Source organism: Oncorhynchus nerka, linkage group LG22 (assembly GCF_034236695.1).
Source record: "Oncorhynchus nerka isolate Pitt River linkage group LG22, Oner_Uvic_2.0, whole genome shotgun sequence".
Classification (NCBI taxonomy): domain Eukaryota; kingdom Metazoa; phylum Chordata; class Actinopteri; order Salmoniformes; family Salmonidae; genus Oncorhynchus; species Oncorhynchus nerka.
Genome location: NC_088417.1, coordinates 80,190,101 through 80,216,404, shown reverse-complemented (window position 1 = coordinate 80,216,404; position 26,304 = coordinate 80,190,101). Strand labels below are relative to the sequence as shown.

Here is a 26,304-nt window from a genome sequence, read left to right as displayed (position 1 = left end):
GTGTATGTAAACTTCAACTGTATAATACTAATTGGAATTTGTAACAATTCATGCTCGACATCCAGAAATTAATACATACCCTACCAAACATAACATATCACACTAATTTGAGTGTCCTGGATTTTTGTTTGCTATGTTCTTGCAACCTGGTCTCAGAACATTTAGTATTCCACCCCTGAGTCCAGGTTGGTACAGTAAAGACGACAATGACCCTGTGTACCCCTGATTCAAAACAGTCGGTTTTAAATGGCTTTCTACAATTGATGTTTGTCTCCCAATAGTGGTTGTTATTTCTCACAGAGGTTATTGACTGTATGTGACATATTCGTGCATCTACTGTTTTTTTCTCAGTTGCCCAGTGTGAAACTGCACATTTTGAGTCCATTTAGGTCACATGGCGCATCATCCACTTACTATTCACCATTACATTTTATTTATTAACCTTTATTTAACTAGACAAGTCATTTAAGAACAAATTATTATTTACAATGACGGCCTACACCGGCCAAATCTGGACGATGCTGGGCCAATTGTGCGCCGCCCTATGGGACTCCCAATCACAGCCGGTTGTGATACAGCCTGGATTCAAACCAGGGTCTATAGTAATGGCTCTAATGCCTCACTGAGATGCAGTGTCTTAGACCGCTGCACCACTCAGGAGCCCAAATAAACACTCAACACTCCATCAGAGACAAGAACTTGTTACCCTGCTGAGAGAGTCTGTTCTTTCAAAGAGGGAAGGGCTGTATGACTAAATGAGAGCAGGGAAGCAGTGTTAAAAAAATACGTTTTGTGAGTTTCCTGAGGATATTCACATAGAGGCAGAAAACACGTTGTTGCAATTGAACAAAGGGGAGATTGAAAGATTCTGCGTGTAAAACGTTGACATTGCTCAGTATATTAAAATGTACTAAAACTGAGTGCAGTGCTCTTCAATTAAATTGAACCTCATGCCGAGTACAGAGTAGGCAGCCTAGGCAGCAGGTAGCCTAGTGGTTAGAGTGTTGGGCCAGATAACCAAAAGGCTGCCAGTTTGAATCCCTAAACCGACAAGGTCTGTCTGTTCCAGTTCATCTTGTTTGTTCTAGTCAACCAGTGCTTTCTCTGCTCCTGTTTTTCCCCAGTCTCTCTTTTCTAATCCTCCTGGTTTTGACCCTTGCCTCTCCTGACTCTGAGCCCGCCTGCCTGACCACTCTGCCTGCCCCTGAGCCTGCCTGCCATCCTGTACCTTTGCCGCTACTCTGGATTATCGACCCCTGCCTGCCTTGACCTGTCGTTTGCCTGCCCCTGTTGTTGCAATAGACATAGCCTAGCGTTGGGCCAGTAACCGAAAGGTTGCCAGATCGAATCCCTGAGCTGACAAAGTAAAAATCTGTTGTTCTGCCCCTGAACAAGGCAGTTAATCCACTGGTCCTAAGCCATCATTGTAAATCAGAATTTGTTCTTAACTGTATCCCTAATTTACTGATGTTTTCTTTATTTTGGCAGTTACCTTTACTATGCTAGTCAACTCTACATAATGTAATTATAAAATATTCACTTACAGTAGCAGGCACTGTAAGTGACATAGAAGTTTAGGAGCTGCATACAAAACAGGACTAAATGTTCTTTGCAAAACTTCCTGTGTTACTTTGTCCATCAAAGAACCTAGATTTGTCATTCCTTTGGGGTGCAGTCTGTCAAGGCACACATCTTGTTCGAGTAGCAGTTTGTTGCTGGCGAGAACAGGCTGTCAAACAGACTCAGTACTAATGGTGCTATTTAAGAAACTACAGTCTCATGGAAACCAATAGTTCGTTACTCTGACCATGGGGAAAACAATCCTAACATGAAATATACATTGTCTTTAATTATAACTTTCATATTTTTCCATGATTGAAGTAAGAGCAAGCATTTCAACAGAGTCATAGCTCTACTACTCATTGCCTACTAGTGTCACACCCTGGCCATAGAGAGGCTTTTATTCTCTATTTTGGTTAGGCCAGGGTGTGACTAGGGTGGGCATTCTAGTTTCTTTATTTCTGTTTTCTATTTCTTTGTTTTTGGCCGAGTGTGGTTCCCAATCAGAGTCAGCTGTCTATTGTTGTCTCTGATTGGGAATCATACTTAGTTAGCCTTTTTTCCCACCTGTGTTTTGTGGGTAGTTGTTTTCTGTATAATTTATTTGCCTTACAGAACTGTTTTTTTCTCTTTGTTATTTTGTTAGTGTTTTTTGAGTAATAAAGAATCATGAACACCTACCACGCTGCCCTTTGGTCTGATCCTCATTCCGACGAGAGCCGTAACAACTAGTGTTTCATGTTTTCTAAAACATAATTGCAAAGCAGCTTTGTCTGGCTGAAAGGATGGCATACTTTGTCCATGATCCCATCTCATTCAAAGGCCTTTTGGTCGCTGTCAGAATTGATGAAATAGCTGCTAAAGTAACATGTTTTCGGTTGCCCACAAGATTTCAATGAATTTATTTGAATCAGGTACGCATCCAAAAGCAAATATGTTATATATATGCAATCATCAGATCATGCCAGTTAAGTATATGTCTCATGTTGTATAACTGTGCTGTGTGTCTTTCAAAGTAAACAACACATTTGCTAATTTCTTCCTGGTCTTTATTATTTTTCTAAATTGGAGTCATTCGCCGTTGCCTGTTTTTCCATTTATCATAACACTCTTCACACTGTTCAATACTAGCAATCTTATCCTTTACTTTCTACTCAAGATGGTCTTTCTACTTAATGTCAACACACAGGCCAACTCAAGAGCATCTGACATTGAATGTAGAGACCAAAGAGATTCCTGATGAATGACCAAACTACAGTATATATTATCTAATTTCATCTCATATTTCATGAGAATAATTATCTCATGTTTTTTTAATCACAGTGTCAGATAAAAATACAACTTCAGACCTGGCTGAGAATCACTGGGGAAGCAGCAGAAATGATTGATAACAGAGCTCATGATCTTTCGTCTCCTGTTTCTCCTGTTTCTCTTGCACTCACGCTACCAAATCCTTAGATCATTTTGCTCTGCTTAGTCACCTCACATATGCACTCTCTCTTGGGTTCTCAGTTCAGCCTGATGGACACAATCAGAGCTCAGATACTGATTGTGAGTCATCAGAATTTTCAATAGCTGCTTTCTCCTCCCCTCTGAGCAGCTAGAAATGTTTTCCACTTGACAGTCAGCAGAACCACTGCATTGCATTCATCAGAACAGAATGGAGTAGAATCAATGCTTCCTCCAGCCCATGCCCAGCATAGCCCATTCACTTCACTTCACACTATCTTGGTGGAAGGAGTATATTACTTTCCCCAGCAGGACATCTGATTGATATATCCATGTGAACATTTGAGCTGTGAATGGAGTCATGGGAGATTGGAGAGATTGAAATTGTATATAAGATGGGTTATGAAACGTGACTATTTTCTAGTCATACACTCAGACAATTTTCAATTTTTGTTTGATGGAACATGTCTGTAAAAGGAGAGGAGTAGAATTCTGATGCCGTCATTTACTCTCTCTGGTTGGTAGACATAATGCATACAGTCTTGTCTGCCATGTGTCTTCCTGTGATAGGTCACCGTAGATGGATCGTTTTTGACTGGGTCATTCTCTGTCTAGATGGAGGTGGTGCATATAATGAAGGCTATGTGGAAAAGGTCTGACCCTGTCCTAAATAAAGAACTTTGACTAAGATTAGTTGTGGCTGCATTCTCCTCTGGACTCTTTTGATGGGCATTCAGTTATTACTCTTTTCCTAAAATGTAATTATTTGTTCCTCAGTGTTGCCAGGATACCAGTTCTTAGATTTATCAGCAAATTACCCTCGTTATTGTATTCTTAAACACAGGCATTAAGATTTTGTCAAGGGTTCTGTATGGTCAGAAAAGTTGCACTTGATTTTAATTCCTCTTGCCAAGTGTGAAGAATTAGCATTCCTTCATGTCTACACAAGTGTAAACCATAAGCAAAATATGCACAAAGAGTAAACAGTATTTTACATCCCAATCATACCTCTTTCTCTTTCTCTCTCTCACACACACACACACACACACACACACACACACACACACACACACACACACACACACACACACACACACACACACACACACACACACACACACACACACACACACACACACACACACACACACACACACACACACACACACACACACACACACACACACACACTCCTACCAAAACACACCAGTCTAGATGACCTGATTTACCTCAACACAGAATCATTCATTCTGAATCAATGACAGCCGTAAACTTAGACATTATAGCCAGCTATCTGTGGTACACCGACATGTAGGCCTACTACTGCCAAGACACTATATTTTATATGAGGGAAGTCTGGTAGACAGATAAACAACAAATTAATGAATGCTTCAAAGAGGCAATGAATTAAGCGATTGCACAGATGGTTCCATGACTCATCTGCCCCAATCCTATCTCTCACCTTTTTAAAAGTAATTCATTTGGACAAAGAAAAAGATGGTAACACCTCCATTTAAGTGGTCCTTACTACAGTGCAATTACATGTGTAATTACACTGTAACAAGTATTGTAGGAAACTGTAACAACTCATAGTTACAATGTAATAACAACATGTAACTGGTAGTAATTGCTGTCTGTAATTACAGAAGTGTAACAACGAATGCTTGTTACAAATGGGCAAGTTTCCACTAAATTTACGAACTTATACAGCACATTACCCATCATGACATCCTGGCCCTCATTTTCAAGCTTCTGGAAGTGCGATCCAAGTGGGACGATAAATAGAAGTAATATCTGCAAGTGTACAATGTAATTACTAGGTGTTACACAGGATTTGGCTAGTTAAAATGGAGTGTATCTTGAGGGGTACTTGTGATTATAGTTTACCAACATCCAGTGGTGGAACTCATTGTTCTATCTTGCTCTATACAGTTTCTATTCCCAAATCTAGAATATGTTATGAACAGACTCAGTAGACTGAGTTTTTTAGACTTTACAATTTGCCAGAGTTTCTAAAAATGGTGTTGTTCAGAAGGAGTGCGAGGGCAAATTGAGTTATTGCCCACACGCACTTCACAGACTAAGTGTTACCTAATGGAAATATGCAAATGTAGTTAGTTGGTGTTAGCATGCACGCTTATAGCTATCTGGATAACACAAGGACTAGCTAGGTAGCTAGCTAGGTAACATGCGCCGAACACAACGAAACCTTACCATGAAAGGCTTACTTACAAGCCCTTAACCAACAGTGCAGCTCAATAAATAGAGTTGTGAAGATATTTACTAAATAAACTAAAGCAGAATTTTAAAATATTTTTTAAAGCAACACAATTAAAAAAAACACAATGAGGCGATATACAGAGGGTACCGGTACCGAGTCAATGTGCGGGGGTACTGGCTAGTTGAGGAAATTTGTACATGTACTGTAGGTAGGGGTAAAGTGACTATGCATAAATAGTAAATAGCGAGTAGCAGTACTGTAAAAACAATGGGGTGGGGGTTAGCAGTTTTATGGCTTGGGGGTAGAAGGTGATATCTAGTATTGGGTAAGGTAGTGTCTAATGCTGAATTGTCATAGGCTACAGATTTGAGTAGTGTCTTATTCCTCATCTGGGATGACACTCATATTAGATCTGTTTTCATAAGCTCAACCGACTTAACCCATATGGCTTTATTTTGGGGACAAGTGCTAGCAACAACTTTGACTGGCGATATATCTTCAGCAGTTCACATTCATGGGTAGGCCATAATAGCATAGGCTATAATCTCCCAGACACCCAGCACAACCACAAGGGATCCCAACCTCAGTCACACTTGTTAATGAATCGGATGCAGCTGAGAAAACCCCGAAAAGTAAGTTGGTGATTTTAGTGGAAACCTGTCCATTTGTAACATACATGATAACAAGAATTTGTTGCTACACTTCTGTAGTTACAGACAGTAATTTGTGGTGAGGTGCGTACTGGCGGCAGAGAAGTCAGAAGCAGGAGAGCGAAAACTGATTTACAACAGTGTCATTTAATATCCATAAACCACCGTCAACAGAACAATACAATAAATGGGTCAAACAAAACCCGGTAAATACCAGAATACCGTGCATAAGCACTACAAGAAACAATTACCGACAAGGACGTGAGGGGAAACAGAGGGTTAAATACACAACATGTAAGGCTGTAACATGTAACATGTAAGGAAGTAAGGCTGATCGAGACCCCAGACATTCCATGAACGCCTTCCAGACTCTAGACGTGAACTGGGGACCCCGATCAGACACTATATCCTCAGGCACCCCGTAGTGCCAGAAGATGTGTAAACAAGTAGGGCCATAGGGAGATCAGGCAGAGGGAGGAGACAACAGGACTTAGAGAAGCGATCCACAACGACCAGGATCGCGGTGTTAGCCTGTGAGGGTGGAAGATCAGTCAGAAAATCCACCGACAGGTGCAACCAAGGCCGCTGTGGAATGGGTAAGGGGTGTAGCTTACCACTGGGCAGGTGCCTAGGAGCCTTACACTGGGCGCACACCAAGCAGGAGGAAAGGGTTAAAGAGGGGTTAAATACACAACATGTAATTGATGGAATTGGAACCAGGTGTGATGGAAGAAAAGACAAATCCAATGGAAAATGAAAAGTGGATCAGCGGTGGCTAGAAGGTCGTCGACTTCGACCGCCGAACGCCGCCCGAAACAAGGAGAAGGACCAACTTCGGCTGAAGTCGTGACAGTAATTACTACCAATTACATGTTGTTATTACATTGTTTCTACGAGTTGTTACAGTTAACTACAATACTTTTTACAGTGTAGTTACACATGTAATTACACTGTAACAACAACCCCTTAAAAGGACGTGTGAATTATTATTTGTATTATAATTAACTGACATTTTTGTAGGGCTCAATACATATTTAGTTAGGATAAATCAAGTCTGACATTTTAAAGTGGAAATTACAAACTTTAGAAACCTTTTTAAACCTTGAATACCCTAAAATGTGCATTTCCTGCTGCACAGGAAAATTATCTGTTGTAACAGAGTGATCAAATTAAGATAGTACATCTGTGTAGAGGCCAACAACCATTGCAAGCTCAACTCAATGGGCAAAGCCCATAGAGAATGATAGAGGCCTCTAGTGGCCAATAGGCCGTGTTAGCATGGGCATGCCTTGCATGGGCATGCCATTTTAATGTAGCCAACTGGGTGGGACTCAAAACGGTGCTGCCCATGCTGTCACAGACGCTATACTGGTACAGATACCAGTATGGCAAAGCCATACTCTTAAGCACCACCCCATGGTGAAATTGTATATGTGCTCACATTCTGAGAATGGTGGTCAAATCTGGAGGAGGTGGTGTGGCAGCCTAACATTTCACAATCTTGTTAAAGGCTCAGTTGTCCAAAACAATCTTGGGAGTAGTGGAAAAATAAGACATTAGCATAGTGTTGGTCAAATCCCCCCCCCCCCCATAAGTAAACTTACTCACAGCTCGTAAAGCAGTGTTGTAACGTCGGACGCAGATGGATTGATGATTGAACAGATGGGTTGCAGGCTTTTAGTACTGATGTTTTTTAGCCCACTCATTACTTGTCTTGGAGCCATTGGTTGTATGACCCTGGCAAATACTGCAGTGATTGAACTGATGATTAATTGATGCAATGTTGGAAAATAGAGGTAGAGATACTTTATCATACATAATTCCAGCTGTCATTATGTATTTTTAACGAATGCTAAATTGTCATACATTCTTCCACTCTAACACAGATTTCCACAAGGTCTCAGACTCTAGGGTGGAAAAATGCTTACAAGAAAGAAACAGATGAAGACAGACAGAGTTGTTGATTTCCATTGTTACTTGTAATGTTAAAAAGGGGAGAAAAGGACAATCCCATTTTCTAAATGAGCTATCTAAGCTACTCACTCTATAGGCTACAGATTTCAGTCACCACTAGAATAGTTATTTTTATGTTGTATCATCTAATTCATCAAATTATTAATCTAACAATAAAATTCTTAATTGTTTTGTAAGATGTTCCAGCTCATCTATTGTTTGTATGCATTTTCACATGGTATTGAGTAATTATACAGAAATTTTACTAGGTAAGTCAGTTAAGAACAAATTCATATTTTCAATGACAGCCTAGGAACAGTGGGTTAACTGCCTTGTTCAGAGGTAGAACAACAGATTTGTACCTTGTCAGCTCAGGGATTTGAACTTGCAACCTTTTGGTAACTAGCCCAACGCTCTAACCACTAGGCTACCCTGCCGCCCCTGTGTATTTGCACTTCTGTAGATATTAAATGTACTCTGTGGAAAACAATGGACAATTAACACATTGACAAATCTATGACACACATAACATCTTATACATTCTAATATTTTCCAAAACAGCAAGTGCAATCATTCAACATACTTGTATAACCTTTACTATTGCAATTGACCTTTCATACAATCTAATATTCAGGTTAATTCCAACATACACTGTATCACTGGCTGGCTGGTAATTCATTGACTGCAGTATCATGCCATACTGTCAAACCACCCAGCCTATAACAACAGTTCATCTTTGGAGAGTTAATTTCCCTGTCTGACTCCAGTCGCTTACATTCTGCCTTGACCAGGCAGCAAACATCAGACTTAGTGCCTGTGATAACTCTGCTGTCATTCTGTCAAATATGATTTGAATACTACATTTATCCTTGTTCCACCCTTCACACTCCCATTCCTAAGTGGACCTTGTAATGCAGCTCAATTATCATTCTAAAAGACATAGCACATTAATATTGTCACGCCCTGACCGTAGAGAGCTTTATATGTCTCTATTTTGGTTTGGTCAGGGTGTGATTTGGGTGGGCATTCTATGTTCCTTGTTCTATGATTTGTATTTCTGTGTGTTTGGCCAGGTGTGGTTCTCAATCAGAGGCAGCTGTCTATTGTTGTCTCTGAGAACCATACTTAGGTAACATTTTTCCAACATGTATTTGTGGGTAGTTGTCCATGTATAGTTGCCTGTGAGCACTACGTGGGTTTCACGTATTCATTTGATGTTTATTGTTTTGTTGGCGACAGCTTAAAATAAAGAAGTATGTACGCTCCCCACGCTGCACCTTGGTCCACTGTTTCCGCCTTAGACGATCGTGACAAATATTGGCAACGCTGTAATAGTGGCATTGATGTATCTACATCCTTGGAAAGACTGCTCTCATGAAACATGTACTGCCAATTAATGTAAACTAACTTTTGTTGCCTATTCTCAAATTATTTATCACAATTTCAAAATTAGACAATTGTCTGTGACAGTGTATAATCATTTAAATGTTTCTCACATACATTAGACATGCTGTCATTATGAAGAGAATAAAATGACTCTGTGTTGTAAGTTGTCTCGATCGATACCTCTTCTGCTATGCTCAAGGCATTCTGCAGCTAACTAGTCTAGTGGCCTAATGAAACTTCTAGAAATTAACTAGACAGGGTTTCCTCTGATCTACAGTACGATCCAAACCACAGAGTAGTGAGTGCCCAATTAGTACTATATGAGAGCACAACAAAAACAAGATGTACTCACAGCTATAACTAACAAACATTATTCTGTCTGATCCCTGGTGTTAGAAATCGATGCTCAGAATAAACGGAAAGTTGTGGTGTTTTTAGTTTGAATGTATGAAAACTTCTCTCAGATACTCTGATGTATATAGGTATAGATAGAGAGGCTCATATCTGAACACCATGTGATAGAGATAAAAGAACAGATAAAAATACACCTTATGGATCAGAGGGGACTGTGAACAAACATACACACACACACACACACACACGACAACATACGCACTATATACACATGTACACCTGGATTTTGTGTTGTAGATATTGTAGTGTGTGCTCTCAGGCCACTACTCTACTACTACATATTTATGTGGTAGTAGTAGTGGCCTGAGGGCACACACTTAATGTGTTGTGAAATCTGTTGTGCAATGTGTTGTAATTTTTTAAAAATGGTATAACTGCCTTAATTTTGCTGGACCCCAGGAAGAGTAGCTGCTGCCTTAATAAATAATAAATACAAATACACACCTTTAATAACAGATCACACAAAGGATTTCCAAATATTCCCCCCCAACAGGTCTTGACAATTACTTACAGTACTTATCAGCAAAGTAGTGATATTCCCTGCTTCCAAATGAAAGATTAGTTTTATACCCTTACGAAAACACAAAGTTCATTGGCCCTACAGGGTTTTCTTATGTCTGTTAAGCCTGTTATACAGTGGGGCAAAAAAGTATTTAGTCAGCCACCAATTGTGGTGCACCATAATTTGCAAATAAATTCATTCAAAATCCTACAATGTGATTTTCTGGATTTTGTTTTTCATTTTGTCTGTCATAGTTGAAGTGTACCTATGATGAAAATTACAGGCCTCTCTCATCTTTTTAAGTGGTAGAACTTGCACAATTGGTGGCTGACTAAATACTTTTTTGCCCCACTGTATATACACTGCACATGCCCAGGTGGCACTGAAGGGACAAACAGAACTACTGTGGTTTATCAACTGAAACTCACCCACTGTTCAAGTCCACTGACTGCACAAACCACCCACATACACATATTGAGGCGTGGGAAGTTGATGTATTTAACATTCTCAGCACTCAACCACTTCCTTTATTAGAATGCTAAGATATGTACCGGTAATATAGTGGCACTAAAATTATTGACATGCACAATGCAGTGTAACTACAATATTGGTACCAAGGTTATTCTATTAAATGAAAACTGAAACTAAAATAAACACTCAAATTGAATAACTATTTAGTAAACTAAAGTAAAAATTAAAATGAAAAGCATGTACTGAAAGTACTATATTTGACTGCAAATTGAACTAAAATAAAATAAAAACCATCATAAATTATGTTTAGTTTTAGTTTTTTTCTAATGGGGTTTTTGAGCTTGTAAATATGGTGGGTAAATGCTGCAAGTTAGATGCAAATATTTCAAATAGGCCTAGTTTGTGCATCATCATCACTAGCTATCACTAGCTAATGGAAGAAATCCGAGGGCGAGCACAGAGCTTGACTGGGGCAAGCTAGAGCAGCTTGTGAAGTTGCTGGAGCTGTTTACAATCTACATCGACCAACTTCAAACTGAATCCTCTGGCAGCCAACTTCGATCCAACCCCTGCAGCAGCTTGCTTGATGGACCCAAGAGTGTCTCTGGCACTTTGCTCAACAGAGATGGAGCCACTGATGAGGGAAGCAGAGTCTTTGTACTTCAGTAAATCAGAGAGTACAGCCGTGGAGCGGCAGGACCCCCAAAGGTGCCAGCAACTTGAATCCAGCAAGCATCTCGACCACAGTTCTTCAGAAATATGGCTTTGTTGCATCAAAGATTGTGTCTTAGGGGGAGGGTCAACCTGGCAGGGAATTAAGTGCCCCGTGTGAGCTGCGGAAATACCTGGAAGAGGTAAATGGGGCATGGTTACAGATTTAAGTCTCCAGTTTTGTCAGGCAAGGATGGCTGTTTATCCAAAGCTCTACCCTGTGGTGCTGGATCTGGTTTCTGCCCCTACATCCCAAGCGTTTGTGGAGAGAATATTCAGCCTGTCATCATGCTTGAGAAAGCGAACATCCACCTGTCTGGAACGCAGAGTCTACTTGAAGATAAACCAGAAAATCGTGTTTGGTTAAACAAACAAACAAACAAACAAACAAACAAACAAACAAGACAAACAAACACACACACACACACACACACACACACACACACACACACAGACACACACACACACACACACAATTAAATCATGGTACATTTGACATGTGTTTACAGAGCATTTGGAAAGTATTCAGAGCCCTTGAATTTTTCCACATTTTGTTACGTTACAGCCTTATTCAAACATTGATAAAAAAAATATATACATATATATACAGTTGAAGTCGGAAGTTTACATACACTTTAGGAAAATACATTTAAACTCAGTTTATCACAATTCCTGACATTTAATCAGAGTAAAAATTCCCCGTTTTAGGCCAGTCAGGATCACCACTTTATTTTAAGAATGTGAAATGTCAGAATAATAGAAGAGAATGATTTATTTAAGCTTTTATTTCTTTAATCACATTCCCAGTGGGTCAGAAGTTTACATACACTCAATTACTATTTGGTAGCATTGCCTTTAAATTGTTTAACTTGGGTCAAATGTTTCGGGTAGCCTTCCACAAGCTTCCCACAGTAAGTTGGGTGAATTTTGGCCCATTCCTCGTGACAGAGCTGGTGTAACTGTGTCAGGATTGTTGGGCTCCTTGCTCGCAAACGCTTTTTCAGTTCTACCCACACATTTTCTATGGGATTGAGGTCAGGGCTTTGTGATGGCCACTCTAATACCTTGACTTTGTTGTCCTTAAGCCATTTTGCCACAACTTTGGAAGTATGCTTGGGGTCATTGTCCATTTGGAAGACCCATTTGCGACCAAGCTTTAACTTTCTGACTGATGACTTGAGATGTTGCTTCAATATATCCACATAATTTTCCTACCTCATGATGCCATCTATTTGTGAAGTGCACCAGTCCCTCCTGCAGCAAAGCACCCCCACAACATGATGCTGCCGCCCCTGTGCTTCACGGTTGGGATGGTGTTCTTTGGCTTGCAAGCCTTTCCCTTTTTCCTCCAAAGATTATGATGGTCATTATGGCCAAACAGTTCTATTTTTTCATCAGACCAGAGGACATTTCTCCAAAAAGTACGGTCTTTGTCCCCATGTGCAGTTGCAAAGCATAATCTGTCGTTTTTATGGCGGTTTTGGAGCAGTGGCTTCTTCTTTGCTGAGCGGGCTTTCTGGTTATGTCGATATAGGACTCGTTTCACTGTGGATATAGATACTTTTGTACCTCTTTCCTCCAGCATCTTCACAAGGTCCTTTGCTGTTGTTCTGGGATTGGTTTGAACTTTTCGCACCAAAGTATGTTCATCTCTAGGAGACAGAATGCGTCTCCTTCCTGAGCGGGATGATGGCTGCGTGGTCCCATGGTGTTTATACTTGCGTAATTTTGTTTTTGGGGTCTTGACTGGTTTCTTTTGATTTTCCCATGATGTCAAGCAAAGAGGCACTGAGTTTGAAGGTAGGCCTTGAAATACATCCACAGGTACACCTCCAATTGGCTCAAATGATGTCATTTAACCTATCAGAAGCTTCTAAAGCCATGACTTCATTTTCTGGAATTTTCCAAGCTGTTTAAAGGCACAGTCAACTTAGTGTATGTAAACTTCTGACCCACTGGAATTGTGATACAGTGAATTAATTATAAGTGAAATAATCTGTCTGTAACAATTGTTGGAAAACTTACTTTTGTCATGCACAAAGTAGATGTCCTAACCGACTTGTCAAAACTCTAGTTTGTTAACAAGAAATTTGTAGAGTGACTGAAAAACTAGTTTTAATGACTCCAACATAAGTGTATAAACTTCCAACTTCAACTGTATATATATATGTATATTCTCTCATCAATCTACATACAATACCCTAAAAACAGGTTTTTAGAATTTTTGCAAATGTTTATAAAAAAAAACGACTGAAATATCAAATTTACATAAGTATTCAGACCCTTCAAGTGGTACTTTGTTGAAGCACCATTGGCAGCGATTACAGCCTCACATTTTATTGGGTATAACGCTACAAGCGTGGCACATCTGTATTTGGGGAGTTTCTCCCATTCTTCTCTGCAGATCCTCTTAAGCTCTGTCAGGTTGGATGGGGAGCGTCACTGCACAGCTATTTTCCGGTCTCTCCAGAGATGTTCAAACGGGTTCAAGTCCGGGCTCTATGTAGTTCACTCGAGGACATTCAGAGACTTGTCCCAAAGCCATTCCTGCGTTGTCTTGGCTGTGTGCTTAGGGTCGTTGTCCTGTTGGAAGGTGAACCTTCGCCCTAGTCTGAGGTCCTGAGCGCTTTGGAGCAGGTTTTCATCAAGGATCTCTCTGTACTTTGCTTCGTTCATCTATCCCTTGATCCTGACAAGTCTCTGCCGCTGAAAAATATCTCCACAGCATGATGCTACAACCACCATGCTCCACCATAGGGATGGTGCCATGTTTCCTCCAAATGTGATGCTTGGTATTCACGCCAAAGATTTCAATCTTAGTTTCACCAGACCAGAGAATCTTGTTTCTCATGGTCTGAGAGTCCTTTAGGTGCCTTTTGTCAAACTCCAAGCAGGCTGTCATGTGCCTTTTACTGAGGAGAGGGTTCCGTCTGGCCACTCTACCATAAAGGTATGATTGGTGGAGTGCTGCAGAAATGGGTGTCCTTCTGGAAGGTTCTCCCATCTCCACAGAGGAACTCTAGATCTCTGTCAGAGTGACCATCAGGTTCTTGGTCACCTCCCTGACCAAAGCCCTTCTCCCTCGATGGCCCAGTTTGGCCAGCCGGTCAGCTCTAGGAAGAGTCTTGGTGGTTCCCAACTTCTTCCATTTAAGAATGATGGAGGCCACTTTCTTGGGGACCTTCAATGCTGCAAAAATGTTTTGGTGTCCTTCCCCAGATTTGTATATGAAATATGAAGAGTGGTACCCAATGATGTGTTGTGTTGGATTTGCAAAAACATACCACTTTGTGATCAGGAGAAAAGGTACATTTCTTTGCCACATTTTTTGCAGTATTACTTTAGTGTCTTATTGCAAACAGGATGTTTTGGAATATTTGTATTCTGTACAGGCTTCCTTCTTTTCACTCTGTAATTTATGTTAGTATTGTGGAGTAACTACACTTGTTGTTGATCCATCCACAGTTACTGTATCTCCAGTGTTGGGGAGTAACAGGTTACATGTAATCCATTGCATGTAAGGGATCACAAAAAACGGTAACTGTAATCCGTTACATTACTAGCAGAAATATTGTAATCAGATTACAGATACTTTGAAAAACTAGAGGATTACTTCGAGGATTACTTTTAAATTAAGAAACGATGTTTGCGAAAAAAAAATCTTTGACACTTCTGTTTTCTCAATGACATTCAAATCAGCATTGACAAAAGGCACAAGTTTAAGTTTGTTCCACCTCAGCAGAGATTGACCACAAGTCAGAGACCCCTATGATGACACAACCAATGTGTTTGATGGATCGCGGGGAAAGAGGAAGGAACACATTTTTGCATGCTATAGTCCAAGCTACAGTATGTCTTCCAATGGAGCGACTGCTGTCCGACTGCTGTCGGCATTCAAAGATTATCCAATTTGAAAAAAACTTTTGGAGGTAATGATGACAGCAGTGGTGTAGTCTACTGCGATACGGATATAACTTATTATTGATATCTACATATCGCATTGATGTGAATCACACTATTTCTCTCTCAATTAGCTATTTGCGGCTTATTGATTTGGGTTGTTGTGGATGGCTGTACGCAAATCTAAATGTGTATTTGAACCCAATAATGGTTGAATTGAAAAAGTTTAATCTGCCTATTGTCATGACGTTGGCCTGGGGGTAGGTTTATGACAGTAATAAATACCTCTTCCCCCCTTTTTCCTCTCTCTACCCTACTGATGTTACATTTGCAAACCCCTTTGGTTAACATAGAGATTCTGGGAAAATCAAAAGGTGGGGGGAAATGAACTATATTCTGGTAATCCAACCAATTGAACATATGCGGTGGTACTTAATGAATATGATGTCAGTTTGGTTGTCATCTGAGACATTCTCATCAATAATAAGATGACATAAACTCTACAGTGGAAAGTCTACACATCAGAGTTATCGGATTCACATGGAATTGTTGTTCAATTTAAATGTTTGAATATGAAATTATTCTTGATGGGATGAAATGTGATTTTAGCTTCTAAAATGTGAGATTTGGGATTTCATAAGGTAGGGCTCTGCTCAATCAGTGGCCCGCCCCTGTGAAGGGACATGGGCTATAAAATTTTTCAAACACACCCTCCTCTCCCTTCCTATATAAAGCCTTGATGACAATGTAACCTCCTGTTCCGAGGACGTGAGGACGACAGTCCGATGTCAGAATGGTTCAGATAATAACTACAGAATGAAGCCAACATCAGCGTGAGCTTTGGTTGCGAATGGTATGAACTTTGAACTCTTATTCCCTACAGAAGTGATATCTCCTAGCCGTTGAGTTAGCAACAGCAGAATCAAACAAGGCTTAGGAAGGAACAGACAGAGTATCCCGTCTATCACACAACGACGTTACTACAACGTATCCAATTGACAACCAGAGACATTCTTCAAAGGACAAATGACTCGGTTGGACAACACGGCCTTCCATCTACCACCAACCTACCGATGCGCAGCTCAGAGCAAATATTTATTGCATTTTCCTTTTCCAAATGGGCGGTAATTTAGAATGCATAAGATACTGTATTTACGATAGCACAGCTTCACCCTTCGTTCCTCAGTCTTCCCGCTCTTTCACTCAAACCCAGCCCCTTTTCTTTTGTGTAACAAGCTGTCATATCTGTTCCGCCCGCTCGGGACGTTTTCCTTTATGACGTAATTTGTAATCAAGTTATGATTTAATTATGTGCACTTAGTGGGACTGTCATTTGTTTTTCAACTGGACAATGACCCAACACACCTCCAGGCTGTGTAAGGGCTACTTGGAGGAGAGTAATGGAGTGTTAGATCAGATGACCTGGCCTCCACAATCACCTGACCTCAACCCAATTGAAATGGTTTGGTATGAGTTGGACCGCGAGTGAAGGAAAAGCAGCCAACAAGTGCCCAGCATATGTGGGAATTTCTACATAACTGTTGGAAAATCTTTCCAATATTCTGCCTTACAAAGCAAAAAGGCAGTAATTACTCATAGATTGGAACTGAGAAAAAAATATTTTATTTTCCTTTGTTTCACAGTAACTTTATGCAGTTCCTGTTAACAAAAAAACAAAACAATAGGCAGGATACTTGTCCACATGACTAAGCATGTATTTAATGTAGCAAAAAAGACATTAACTAATTTGACCAAATGAGCAGTTACTGCCTTCACTATTATTCTACAATGTAGAAAATAGTAAAAAAATAAAGAAAAACCCTTGAATGAGTAGGTGTGTCCAAACCTTTGACTGGTACTGTGTATACAGTGGGGAGAACAAGTATTTGATACACTGCCGATTTTGCAGGTTTCCCCACTTACAAAGCATGTAGAGGTCTGTAATTTTTTATCATAGGTAACCTTCAACTGTGAGAGATGGAATCTAAAACAAAAATCCAGAAAATCACATTGTATGATTTGTAAGTAATTCATTTGCATTTTATTGCATGACATAAGTATTTGATCACCTACCAACCAGTAAGAATTCTGGCTCTCACAGACCTGTTAGTTTTTCTTTAAGAAGCCCTCCTGTTCTCTACTCATTACCTGTATTAACTGAACTCGTTACCTGTATAAAAGACACCTGTCCACACACTCAATCAAACAGACTCCAACCTCTCCACAATGGCCAAGACCAGAGAGCTGTGTAAGGACATCAGGGTGAAAAATTGTAGACCTGCACAAGGCTGAGATGGGCTACAGGACAATAGGCAACAACTGTTGGCGCAATTATTAGAAAATGGAAGAAGTTCAAGATGACGGTCAATCACCCTCGGTCTGGGGCTCCATGCAAGATCTCACCTCGTGGGGCATCAATAATCATGATGAAGGTGAGGGATCAGCCCAGAACTACACGGCAGGACCTGGTCAAAGACCTGAAGAGAGCTGGGACCACAGTATCAAAGAAAACCATTAGTAACACACTACGCCATCATGGATTAAAATCCTGCAGCGCACGCAAGGTCCCCCTGCTCATGCCAGCGCATGTCCAGGCCCGTCTGAAGTTTGCCAATGACCATCTGGATGATCCAGAGGAGGAATGGGAGAAGGTTGTGTGGTCTGATGAGACAAAAATAGAGCTTTTTGGTCTAAACTCCACTCGCCGTGTTTGGAGGAAGAAGAAGGATGAGTACAACCCCAAGAACACCATCCCAACCGTGAAGCATGGAGGTGGAAACATCATTCTTTGGGGATGCTTTTCTGCAAAGGGGACAGTACGACTGCACCGTATTGAGGGGAGGATGGATGGGGCCATGTATTGCGAGATCTTGGCCAACCACCTCCTTCCCTCAGTAAGAGCATTTGAAGATGGGTCGTGGCTGGGTCTTCCAGCATGACAACAACCCGAAACACACAGCCAGGGCAACTAAGGAGTGGCTCCGTAAGAAGCATCTCAAGGTCCTGGAGTGGCCTAGCCAGTCTCCAGACCTGAACCCAATAGAAAATCTTTGGAGGGAGCTGAAAGTCCGCATTGCCCAGCGACAGCCCCGAAACCTGAAGGATCTGGAGAAGGTCTGTATGGAGGAGTGGGCCAGAATCCCTGCTTCAGTGTGTGCAAAGCTGGTCAAGAACTACAGGAATCGTATGATCTCTGTAATTGCAAACAAAGGATTCTGTACCAAATATTAAGTTCTGCTTTTCTGATGCATCAAATACTTATGTCATGCAATAAAATGCGAAAAAATGTGGCAAAGAAATGTACCTTTTCTCCTGATCACAAAGTGGTATGTTTTTAGCCGCCCCTGTGAAGGGACATGGGCTATAAAATTTTTCAAACACACCCTCCTCTCCCTTCCTATATAAAGCCTTGATGACAATGTAACCTCCTGTTCCGAGGACGTGAGGACGACAGTCCGATGTCAGAATGGTTCAGATAATAACTACAGAATGAAGCCAACATCAGCGTGAGCTTTGGTTGCGAATGGTATGAACTTTGAACTCTTATTCCCTACAGAAGTGATATCTCCTAGCCGTTGAGTTAGCAACAGCAGAATCAAACAAGGCTTAGGAAGGAACAGACAGAGTATCCCGTCTATCACACAACGACGTTACTACAACGTATCCAATTGACAACCAGAGACATTCTTCAAAGGACAAATGACTCGGTTGGACAACACGGCCTTCCATCTACCACCAACCTACCGATGCGCAGCTCAGAGCAAATATTTATTGCATTTTCCTTTTCCAAATGGGCGGTAATTTAGAATGCATAAGATACTGTATTTACGATAGCACAGCTTCACCCTTCGTTCCTCAGTCTTCCCGCTCTTTCACTCAAACCCAGCCCCTTTTCTTTTGTGTAACAAGCTGTCATATCTGTTCCGCCCGCTCGGGACGTTTTCCTTTATGACGTAATTTGTAATCAAGTTATGATTTAATTATGTGCACTTAGTGGGACTGTCATTTGTTTTTCAACTGGACAATGACCCAACACACCTCCAGGCTGTGTAAGGGCTACTTGGAGGAGAGTAATGGAGTGTTAGATCAGATGACCTGGCCTCCACAATCACCTGACCTCAACCCAATTGAAATGGTTTGGTATGAGTTGGACCGCGAGTGAAGGAAAAGCAGCCAACAAGTGCCCAGCATATGTGGGAATTTCTACATAACTGTTGGAAAATCTTTCCAATATTCTGCCTTACAAAGCAAAAAGGCAGTAATTACTCATAGATTGGAACTGAGAAAAAAATATTTTATTTTCCTTTGTTTCACAGTAACTTTATGCAGTTCCTGTTAACAAAAAACAAAACAATAGGCAGGATACTTGTCCACATGACTAAGCATGTATTTAATGTAGCAAAAAGACATTAACTAATTTGACCAAATGAGCAGTTACTGCCTTCACTATTATTCTACAATGTAGAAAATAGTAAAAAAATAAAGAAAACCCTTGAATGAGTAGGTGTGTCCAAACCTTTGACTGGTACTGTGTATACAGTGGGGAGAACAAGTATTTGATACACTGCCGATTTTGCAGGTTTCCCCACTTACAAAGCATGTAGAGGTCTGTAATTTTTAATCATAGGTAACCTTCAACTGTGAGAGATGGAATCTAAAACAAAATCCAGAAAATCACATTGTATGATTTGTAAGTAATTCATTTGCATTTTATTGCATGACATAAGTATTTGATCACCTACCAACCAGTAAGAATTCTGGCTCTCACAGACCTGTTAGTTTTTCTTTAAGAAGCCCTCCTGTTCTCTACTCATTACCTGTATTAACTGAACTCGTTACCTGTATAAAAGACACCTGTCCACACACTCAATCAAACAGACTCCAACCTCTCCACAATGGCCAAGACCAGAGAGCTGTGTAAGGACATCAGGGTGAAAAATTGTAGACCTGCACAAGGCTGAGATGGGCTACAGGACAATAGGCAACAACTGTTGGCGCAATTATTAGAAAATGGAAGAAGTTCAAGATGACGGTCAATCACCCTCGGTCTGGGGCTCCATGCAAGATCTCACCTCGTGGGGCATCAATAATCATGATGAAGGTGAGGGATCAGCCCAGAACTACACGGCAGGACCTGGTCAAAGACCTGAAGAGAGCTGGGACCACAGTATCAAAGAAAACCATTAGTAACACACTACGCCATCATGGATTAAAATCCTGCAGCGCACGCAAGGTCCCCCTGCTCATGCCAGCGCATGTCCAGGCCCGTCTGAAGTTTGCCAATGACCATCTGGATGATCCAGAGGAGGAATGGGAGAAGGTTGTGTGGTCTGATGAGACAAAAATAGAGCTTTTTGGTCTAAACTCCACTCGCCGTGTTTGGAGGAAGAAGAAGGATGAGTACAACCCCAAGAACACCATCCCAACCGTGAAGCATGGAGGTGGAAACATCATTCTTTGGGGATGCTTTTCTGCAAAGGGGACAGTACGACTGCACCGTATTGAGGGGAGGATGGATGGGGCCATGTATTGCGAGATCTTGGCCAACCACCTCCTTCCCTCAGTAAGAGCATTTGAAGATGGGTCGTGGCTGGGTCTTCCAGCATGACAACAACCCGAAACACACAGCCAGGGCAACTAAGGAGTGGCTCCGTAAGAAGCATCTCAAGGTCCTGGAGTGGCCTAGCCAGTCTCCAGACCTGAACCCAATAGAAAATCTTTGGAGGGAGCTGAAAGTCCGCATTGCCCAGCGACAGCCCCGAAACCTGAAGGATCTGGAGAAGGTCTGTATGGAGGAGTGGGCCAGAATCCCTGCTTCAGTGTGTGCAAAGCTGGTCAAGAACTACAGGAATCGTATGATCTCTGTAATTGCAAACAAAGGATTCTGTACCAAATATTAAGTTCTGCTTTTCTGATGCATCAAATACTTATGTCATGCAATAAAATGCGAATTAATTACTTAAAAATCATACAATGTGATTTTCTGGATTTTTGTTTTAGATACCGTCTCTCACAGTTGAAGTGTACCTTTGATAAACATTACAGACCTCTACATGCTTTGTAAGTAGGAAAACCTGCAAAATCGGCAGTGTATCAAATACTTGTTCTCCCCACTGTATATGTATATATACTGTACCACTTGGCAGTTGTTATGTACATCTTGTTGTTTTATTCCTTTTGCTTATTTTCCGAATAACTGTAAGATGTAAATATTGTTTAGTTCCTGGAAGCTGTTGCCGTAGTGATACCCAACAGATACCTGTGTATATATATACAGGTATTTGCATTTGTTCCTTATTCCTCATCTCTAAATGTGTGAATTGTACACTCTTAAAAAAAGGTCCTATATGGAACCTAAAAGGCTTCTTTTGCCTTCCCCATAGGAGAACCCTTTGAAGAACCCTTTTGGGTTCCATGTAGGACCTTTTCCACAGAGGGTTCTACATGCAACCCAAAAGGGTTCTATATGGAACCAAAAAGGGTTCTCTCTGGAACAAAAAAGAGTTATCCTATGGGGACAGCCGAAAAAACCTTTTTGAACCCTTGTGTATCATGTAAATTTGATGAAGCCAACAATGCAATCAACCAAATAGAGCTAGTGCATTCATGCTGTATATACCATATAGGTGTGACTTTCTCTCAGACTGTCGCTGTGTCAGTGACATCCATTCCGTCTGGACTGTGTTGAATGTGTGTTAGCGGCAGAGACAGTCCCTCCTGCCCCAGTCCATGCTCCTGATCCTGCCTCTGCCCCTGCCTCTGCCCCTGTCTCAGGCCCTGGCAGCTGTGTGTCCCTGCATTGGCTCTACTCTCCTCCAACATGGCACTAGTCCACAGCCCCTTGAAGACTCTGTTGAGCCCCACCTTAGAGAGCCACAGGCAACATAGAAGGTTCCGGAAGGCTGAGCGAAACTCTGGGCTGTGGCAGTAGATGATGGGGTTGAGGCCTGAGTTCAGGTAGCCCAGCCAGTTGAGCAGAATAAAAACTTCCCTGGTGGGGATATCTGGGTCAAACACCTTAATGATGTTGGACACAAAAAAGGGCAACCAGCACAGAGTAAAGGTCCCCATGATGATCCCCAGGGTCTTGATGGCTTTGTGTTCCTTTAGGACAGTTACCCGAGTGTGCCTGCGGCCCTGGCTTCTCCACTGTATGGAGTCGAAAATGAAGCTGCTTCCAGCCCTGCCGTTGTTTCCAGTCCTGTTCATGCTCCCAGCTCTGCCAGTGGTGCTCCCAGCCCTGCCAGTGATACTACCAGTGGGACTCACAGCCCTGCCAGTGATGCTCCTATCCCTGCCATTGGGACTCCCAGGGCTGACTATTTGACACTCTGATGGGGGGATGTCACACCAACTGAGGAAACGCAGCTTGTTTTCATTCATAAGCCTGACCTGCCGTGTGGCGATGAGGAAGACTCTGCTGTAGATGAAGATCATGATCAGCAGGGGGACGTAGAAGGACACAACAGAGGACACGATGGCGTAGGGCATGTTGGTGATGAAGTCACAGCAGTGTGGCTCCTCGTAGCACTGCATGCTCCCGGTGTCGTTATGAGCACGCCACGACTGGCTCATGATTGGGACTATAGAGATGAGGGCTGCCACACCCCACACCACACACACCATGAGCCACGCCTGACGTTTCCCAAGCAGAGACTGGTACCTGAGAGGCCGTGTGATGGCGATATAGCGATCCACAGCGATGGTGCACAGCGTCTCAATGCTGGCTGTCACACAGAGGACATCCATGGATGTCCAGAGCTCACAGGCTGTGCCGCTAAGGAGCCAGTCCCCCGTCACCACTAGGGAGGCCCCCAGAGGCTGCACCAGGCAGCCCATGATAAGGTCAGCACAGGCCAGGGAGATGACAAAGATGTTGGTGGTGGTCTGGAGGTGGAGGGTGCGGGCGATGGTGAGGATGACCAGTAGGTTGCCAGCAACCGTCACGAAGATAATTACCACCAGAACAGGCATCACCAATGGTTCAGCCGGAGGGTGGTACGATCCAGAACTGTGGTTGTTCATACTCTACACAGTCAGTCAAGACGACCACTAAGAAAGCCCTGAAGGACACGAGAGGGAATCATTTAATCACATGTTAAGTGATTGCTCAGTTTCTAGTTAGCAGGTCAAACAGGTGAAATAAAAGCATGCAGTCTGTTCCTCAATAGCTTCTCTCTTACTCTCCTAATCCACTTTCAGTTCTTTCAGAGTATTACATTATATTCTTGAAGTGATATGATTTTGATGAGCAAAGTGCATAATATGCTTGCATCATAGCACTTTGACTAGGTGGAATCCAGATTTGATGGCTTGATCATCAAGGCGAAGGAAAATAAGGAGAAGTTTGTCAAACTGCAGCAGCTCGCAGAATACAAGTTAGATCTGCCGCAAAATGTCTTCTCCACTGTTGGACCTTGTTCAGTTTTTTTCTTGACAAAGAGAACAACAATAGCAAGACAAAAAGCAAGGTTTGGATAATCCAAAAGCGTCCTAAATAAATAATGCTTATAAGTAAACTTTTAGTACCTCCAAATTTTTTTTACATTTCAATTTATTAAACTCAAGCATTTTAATATGTACACTGTATATCTGTTTTCTACTGACTCTATTATAGATGATTAATTATGATGAATTAACTGTTAAAAAATAAACTAATAAGCCAATAATAACAACTCTATCAGTAGAGAAAAGTGAATACATCACAACAACCATACCTGAGTGAAGGTGCTCCCGGAGAGTTTGTTTGTTGGTTTGATGTCACCTTGGTGGTGGACATAATAAAAAAACAGTCCCACTTCAAAACATTCAACAAGTTGTGATCTCTGGTACGGAAGTTGCTCATGCAGAGCAGCCTTCTAGCTCATCTCTCTCCATGCACATGCAGTGTGACCTAAATGTATCTTGCAGAGCCAACTCTGTGGTTTTGTCTATTGCAAAAGGGCTTCTCTTATTTTTGCTTTCTGTATGACAGATGAAACAACATCTAAGTCTTCACCAGTTTTCCCATGGTATAAGCTGATGCTATAGGTTGACAGTCTTCAGAAACTTCAGATAGCAAACTGATGATTCTTCCCATTTTCTTCTGCCTTGGCTTTTGGAGACTTTGACTTCTGTTCCATGGATCTTTTATATGCCTGACTTTTGTTACTATCTCCAGTCCACCAGTGTGCGGTTCAGGTTCAGGCTGTGGATAAACTTTCCTCACAGACCATTTCAAATCAAATGTATTTATAAAGCTGTTTTAACATCAGCAGATGTCACAAAGTGCTTATACAGAAACCCAGCCTAAAACCCCAAATGCAGAAGCATGGTGGCTAGGAAAAACTCCCTAGAAAGGCAGGAACACTGGGTGGCCAGTGCTCTTCTGGCTGTGCCAGGGGGATAAGAGTACATGGCCATTAAGACCAGATCATAGCCTCCAGCAGAAGGAAGAAGTCAGTGTGTGAAGGTTCACACAGGGAGGAGAGACAGAACCCAGGCACACCATTTTCACTGACCTTTCAACCCTTATCTTAATTTAATTTTACCTTTATTTAACCAGGCAAGTCAGTTAAGAACACATTCTTATTTTCAATGACGGCCTGGGAACAGTGGGTTAACTGCCTGTTCAGGGGAAGAACGACAGATTTGTACCTTGTCAGCTCAGGGTTTTGACCTCGCAACCTTCTGGTTACTAGCCCAACGCTCTAACCACTAGGCTACGCTGCCGCCCCTTAAGAGTTCAGACTTTCCCCCCTCAGACCTCACGGTGACTGAAAAACTTAAATTGAAGATTGTTTTATTTTTTTGCTGATGGTATTGACCTTATAATCTCATGTGAATTCAATGACCATAGCTATTCACATCTCATCATGGGGTTAAGCTGCAGTGACGTTAAATTAGGCAGCAGTTCTCAGTGCAGAGAAAATCTTGCATTTTGTCTTCTTAATCTTTTGAATAGACTAGAGAGTCTTACGCTTCATGCTGCATGTCTCCTCTGTGGAGGAATTCAAATCAAGTGTTTGCCTGTCTGTCTTCCCTTTCTGAGACATGTTTGTCTTAGTGGTAATTGTACCCCGACATGGAACACCAACCTGGGTATTCATCACCTGGTATAAAGATGGACGTACAGCATGGACCCCATATTGTGTGAAGTGGAGACATGACATGGTGTAATTAGTGCTGGTTAACACTGGATCATCCAGCTGCAGACCCCAAACCCTGTTGGAAATGTGTTGTTCTGGCTATTTGTGTCAACAGGATGTTGACTGTAGGTGTGATAGGGTGGTGGTCTGATCAGGTTCATTACAATAGCCTGTATAACAGCCTGGACTTGGAACTTGATATATAGGAACCTCACAGAACACTAAAACCCAGGTACGATTCAAAAGAACCCAAACAAAACACAAAATTCCCATTGAGCTTTGGCATTGTGAAAACAAACCACAAAATATGCTTATAGAATGAAGTTAACTAGATGCGTGTACTGATGAAATTCCTGTTAAATTCCCAACAAGGCTGTGTACTTGTACAAAAGCTTGTATTCAAGACAATTTACCATATAGAATGATGGAACTGTTTCCAAAGTCATGCAGTTTAATATTTTAACAGTATAAGGTCTCTCTTCTCAGAGCCAGTGAAGTGATCCACCAACTGTAAAGCTTATGGAATAATCTTTAGTTTAGACCCAACAAATAAACTATAAATTATGTTTCCAGCCACCTAAGATTTCCCGAAACAGAGAAGCTGCATTTAGATCAATCTTAACTCGTTCCTGAGTTTATCCCACACCAGAGAATGGTAACGGCGCCACCCCATAGTATTAACAGGTACTACCACATCTTCCCTTATAAAGGATTCAACATTTCAGAGTTTGATTCTCACAACTCTCTGTGATTAGGCTGCAGGCGTATGAGGGCCTGGGTGAAATGATTAACTACATGGTCTGATTTGGAAGGAAATGAAGAAACATCCAAAAAAGTCAAATGACTCAGAGCTGACTCAACAAACTCAAACAAATGAATTAAACGGACTTCAATCAGTCAGAGATGAAAATGTCCTTCTGCTGAGACAGAGGTGGAAGGCAGAGGTCAATAAGGTCCATA

General features: G+C 41.6%; 1 protein-coding gene across 1 annotated transcript; it reads right to left on the bottom strand.

Moving 5' to 3' along the window:
• Nucleotides 1-6,008: 6,008 nt before the first annotated feature.
• Nucleotides 6,009-26,294, bottom strand: LOC115105807 (beta-1 adrenergic receptor-like). The gene is made up of 3 exons (XM_029628211.2): nt 23,935-26,294; nt 21,837-23,280; nt 6,009-11,647 (listed from the first exon to the last, which is right to left on the bottom strand). Exon 2 carries the CDS (start codon nt 23,240-23,242, stop codon nt 21,857-21,859), a length of 1,386 nt encoding a protein of 461 aa, XP_029484071.2. The 5' UTR covers nt 23,243-23,280; nt 23,935-26,294; the 3' UTR covers nt 6,009-11,647; nt 21,837-21,856.
• Between the last annotated feature and the right edge of the window lie 10 nt (nt 26,295-26,304).

Bases quoted from the DNA above. Each gene is read 5' to 3' on its own strand.
- LOC115105807 (XM_029628211.2), bottom strand. From the start codon at position 23,242: ATGAACAACCACAGTTCTGGATCGTACCACCCTCCGGCTGAACCATTG.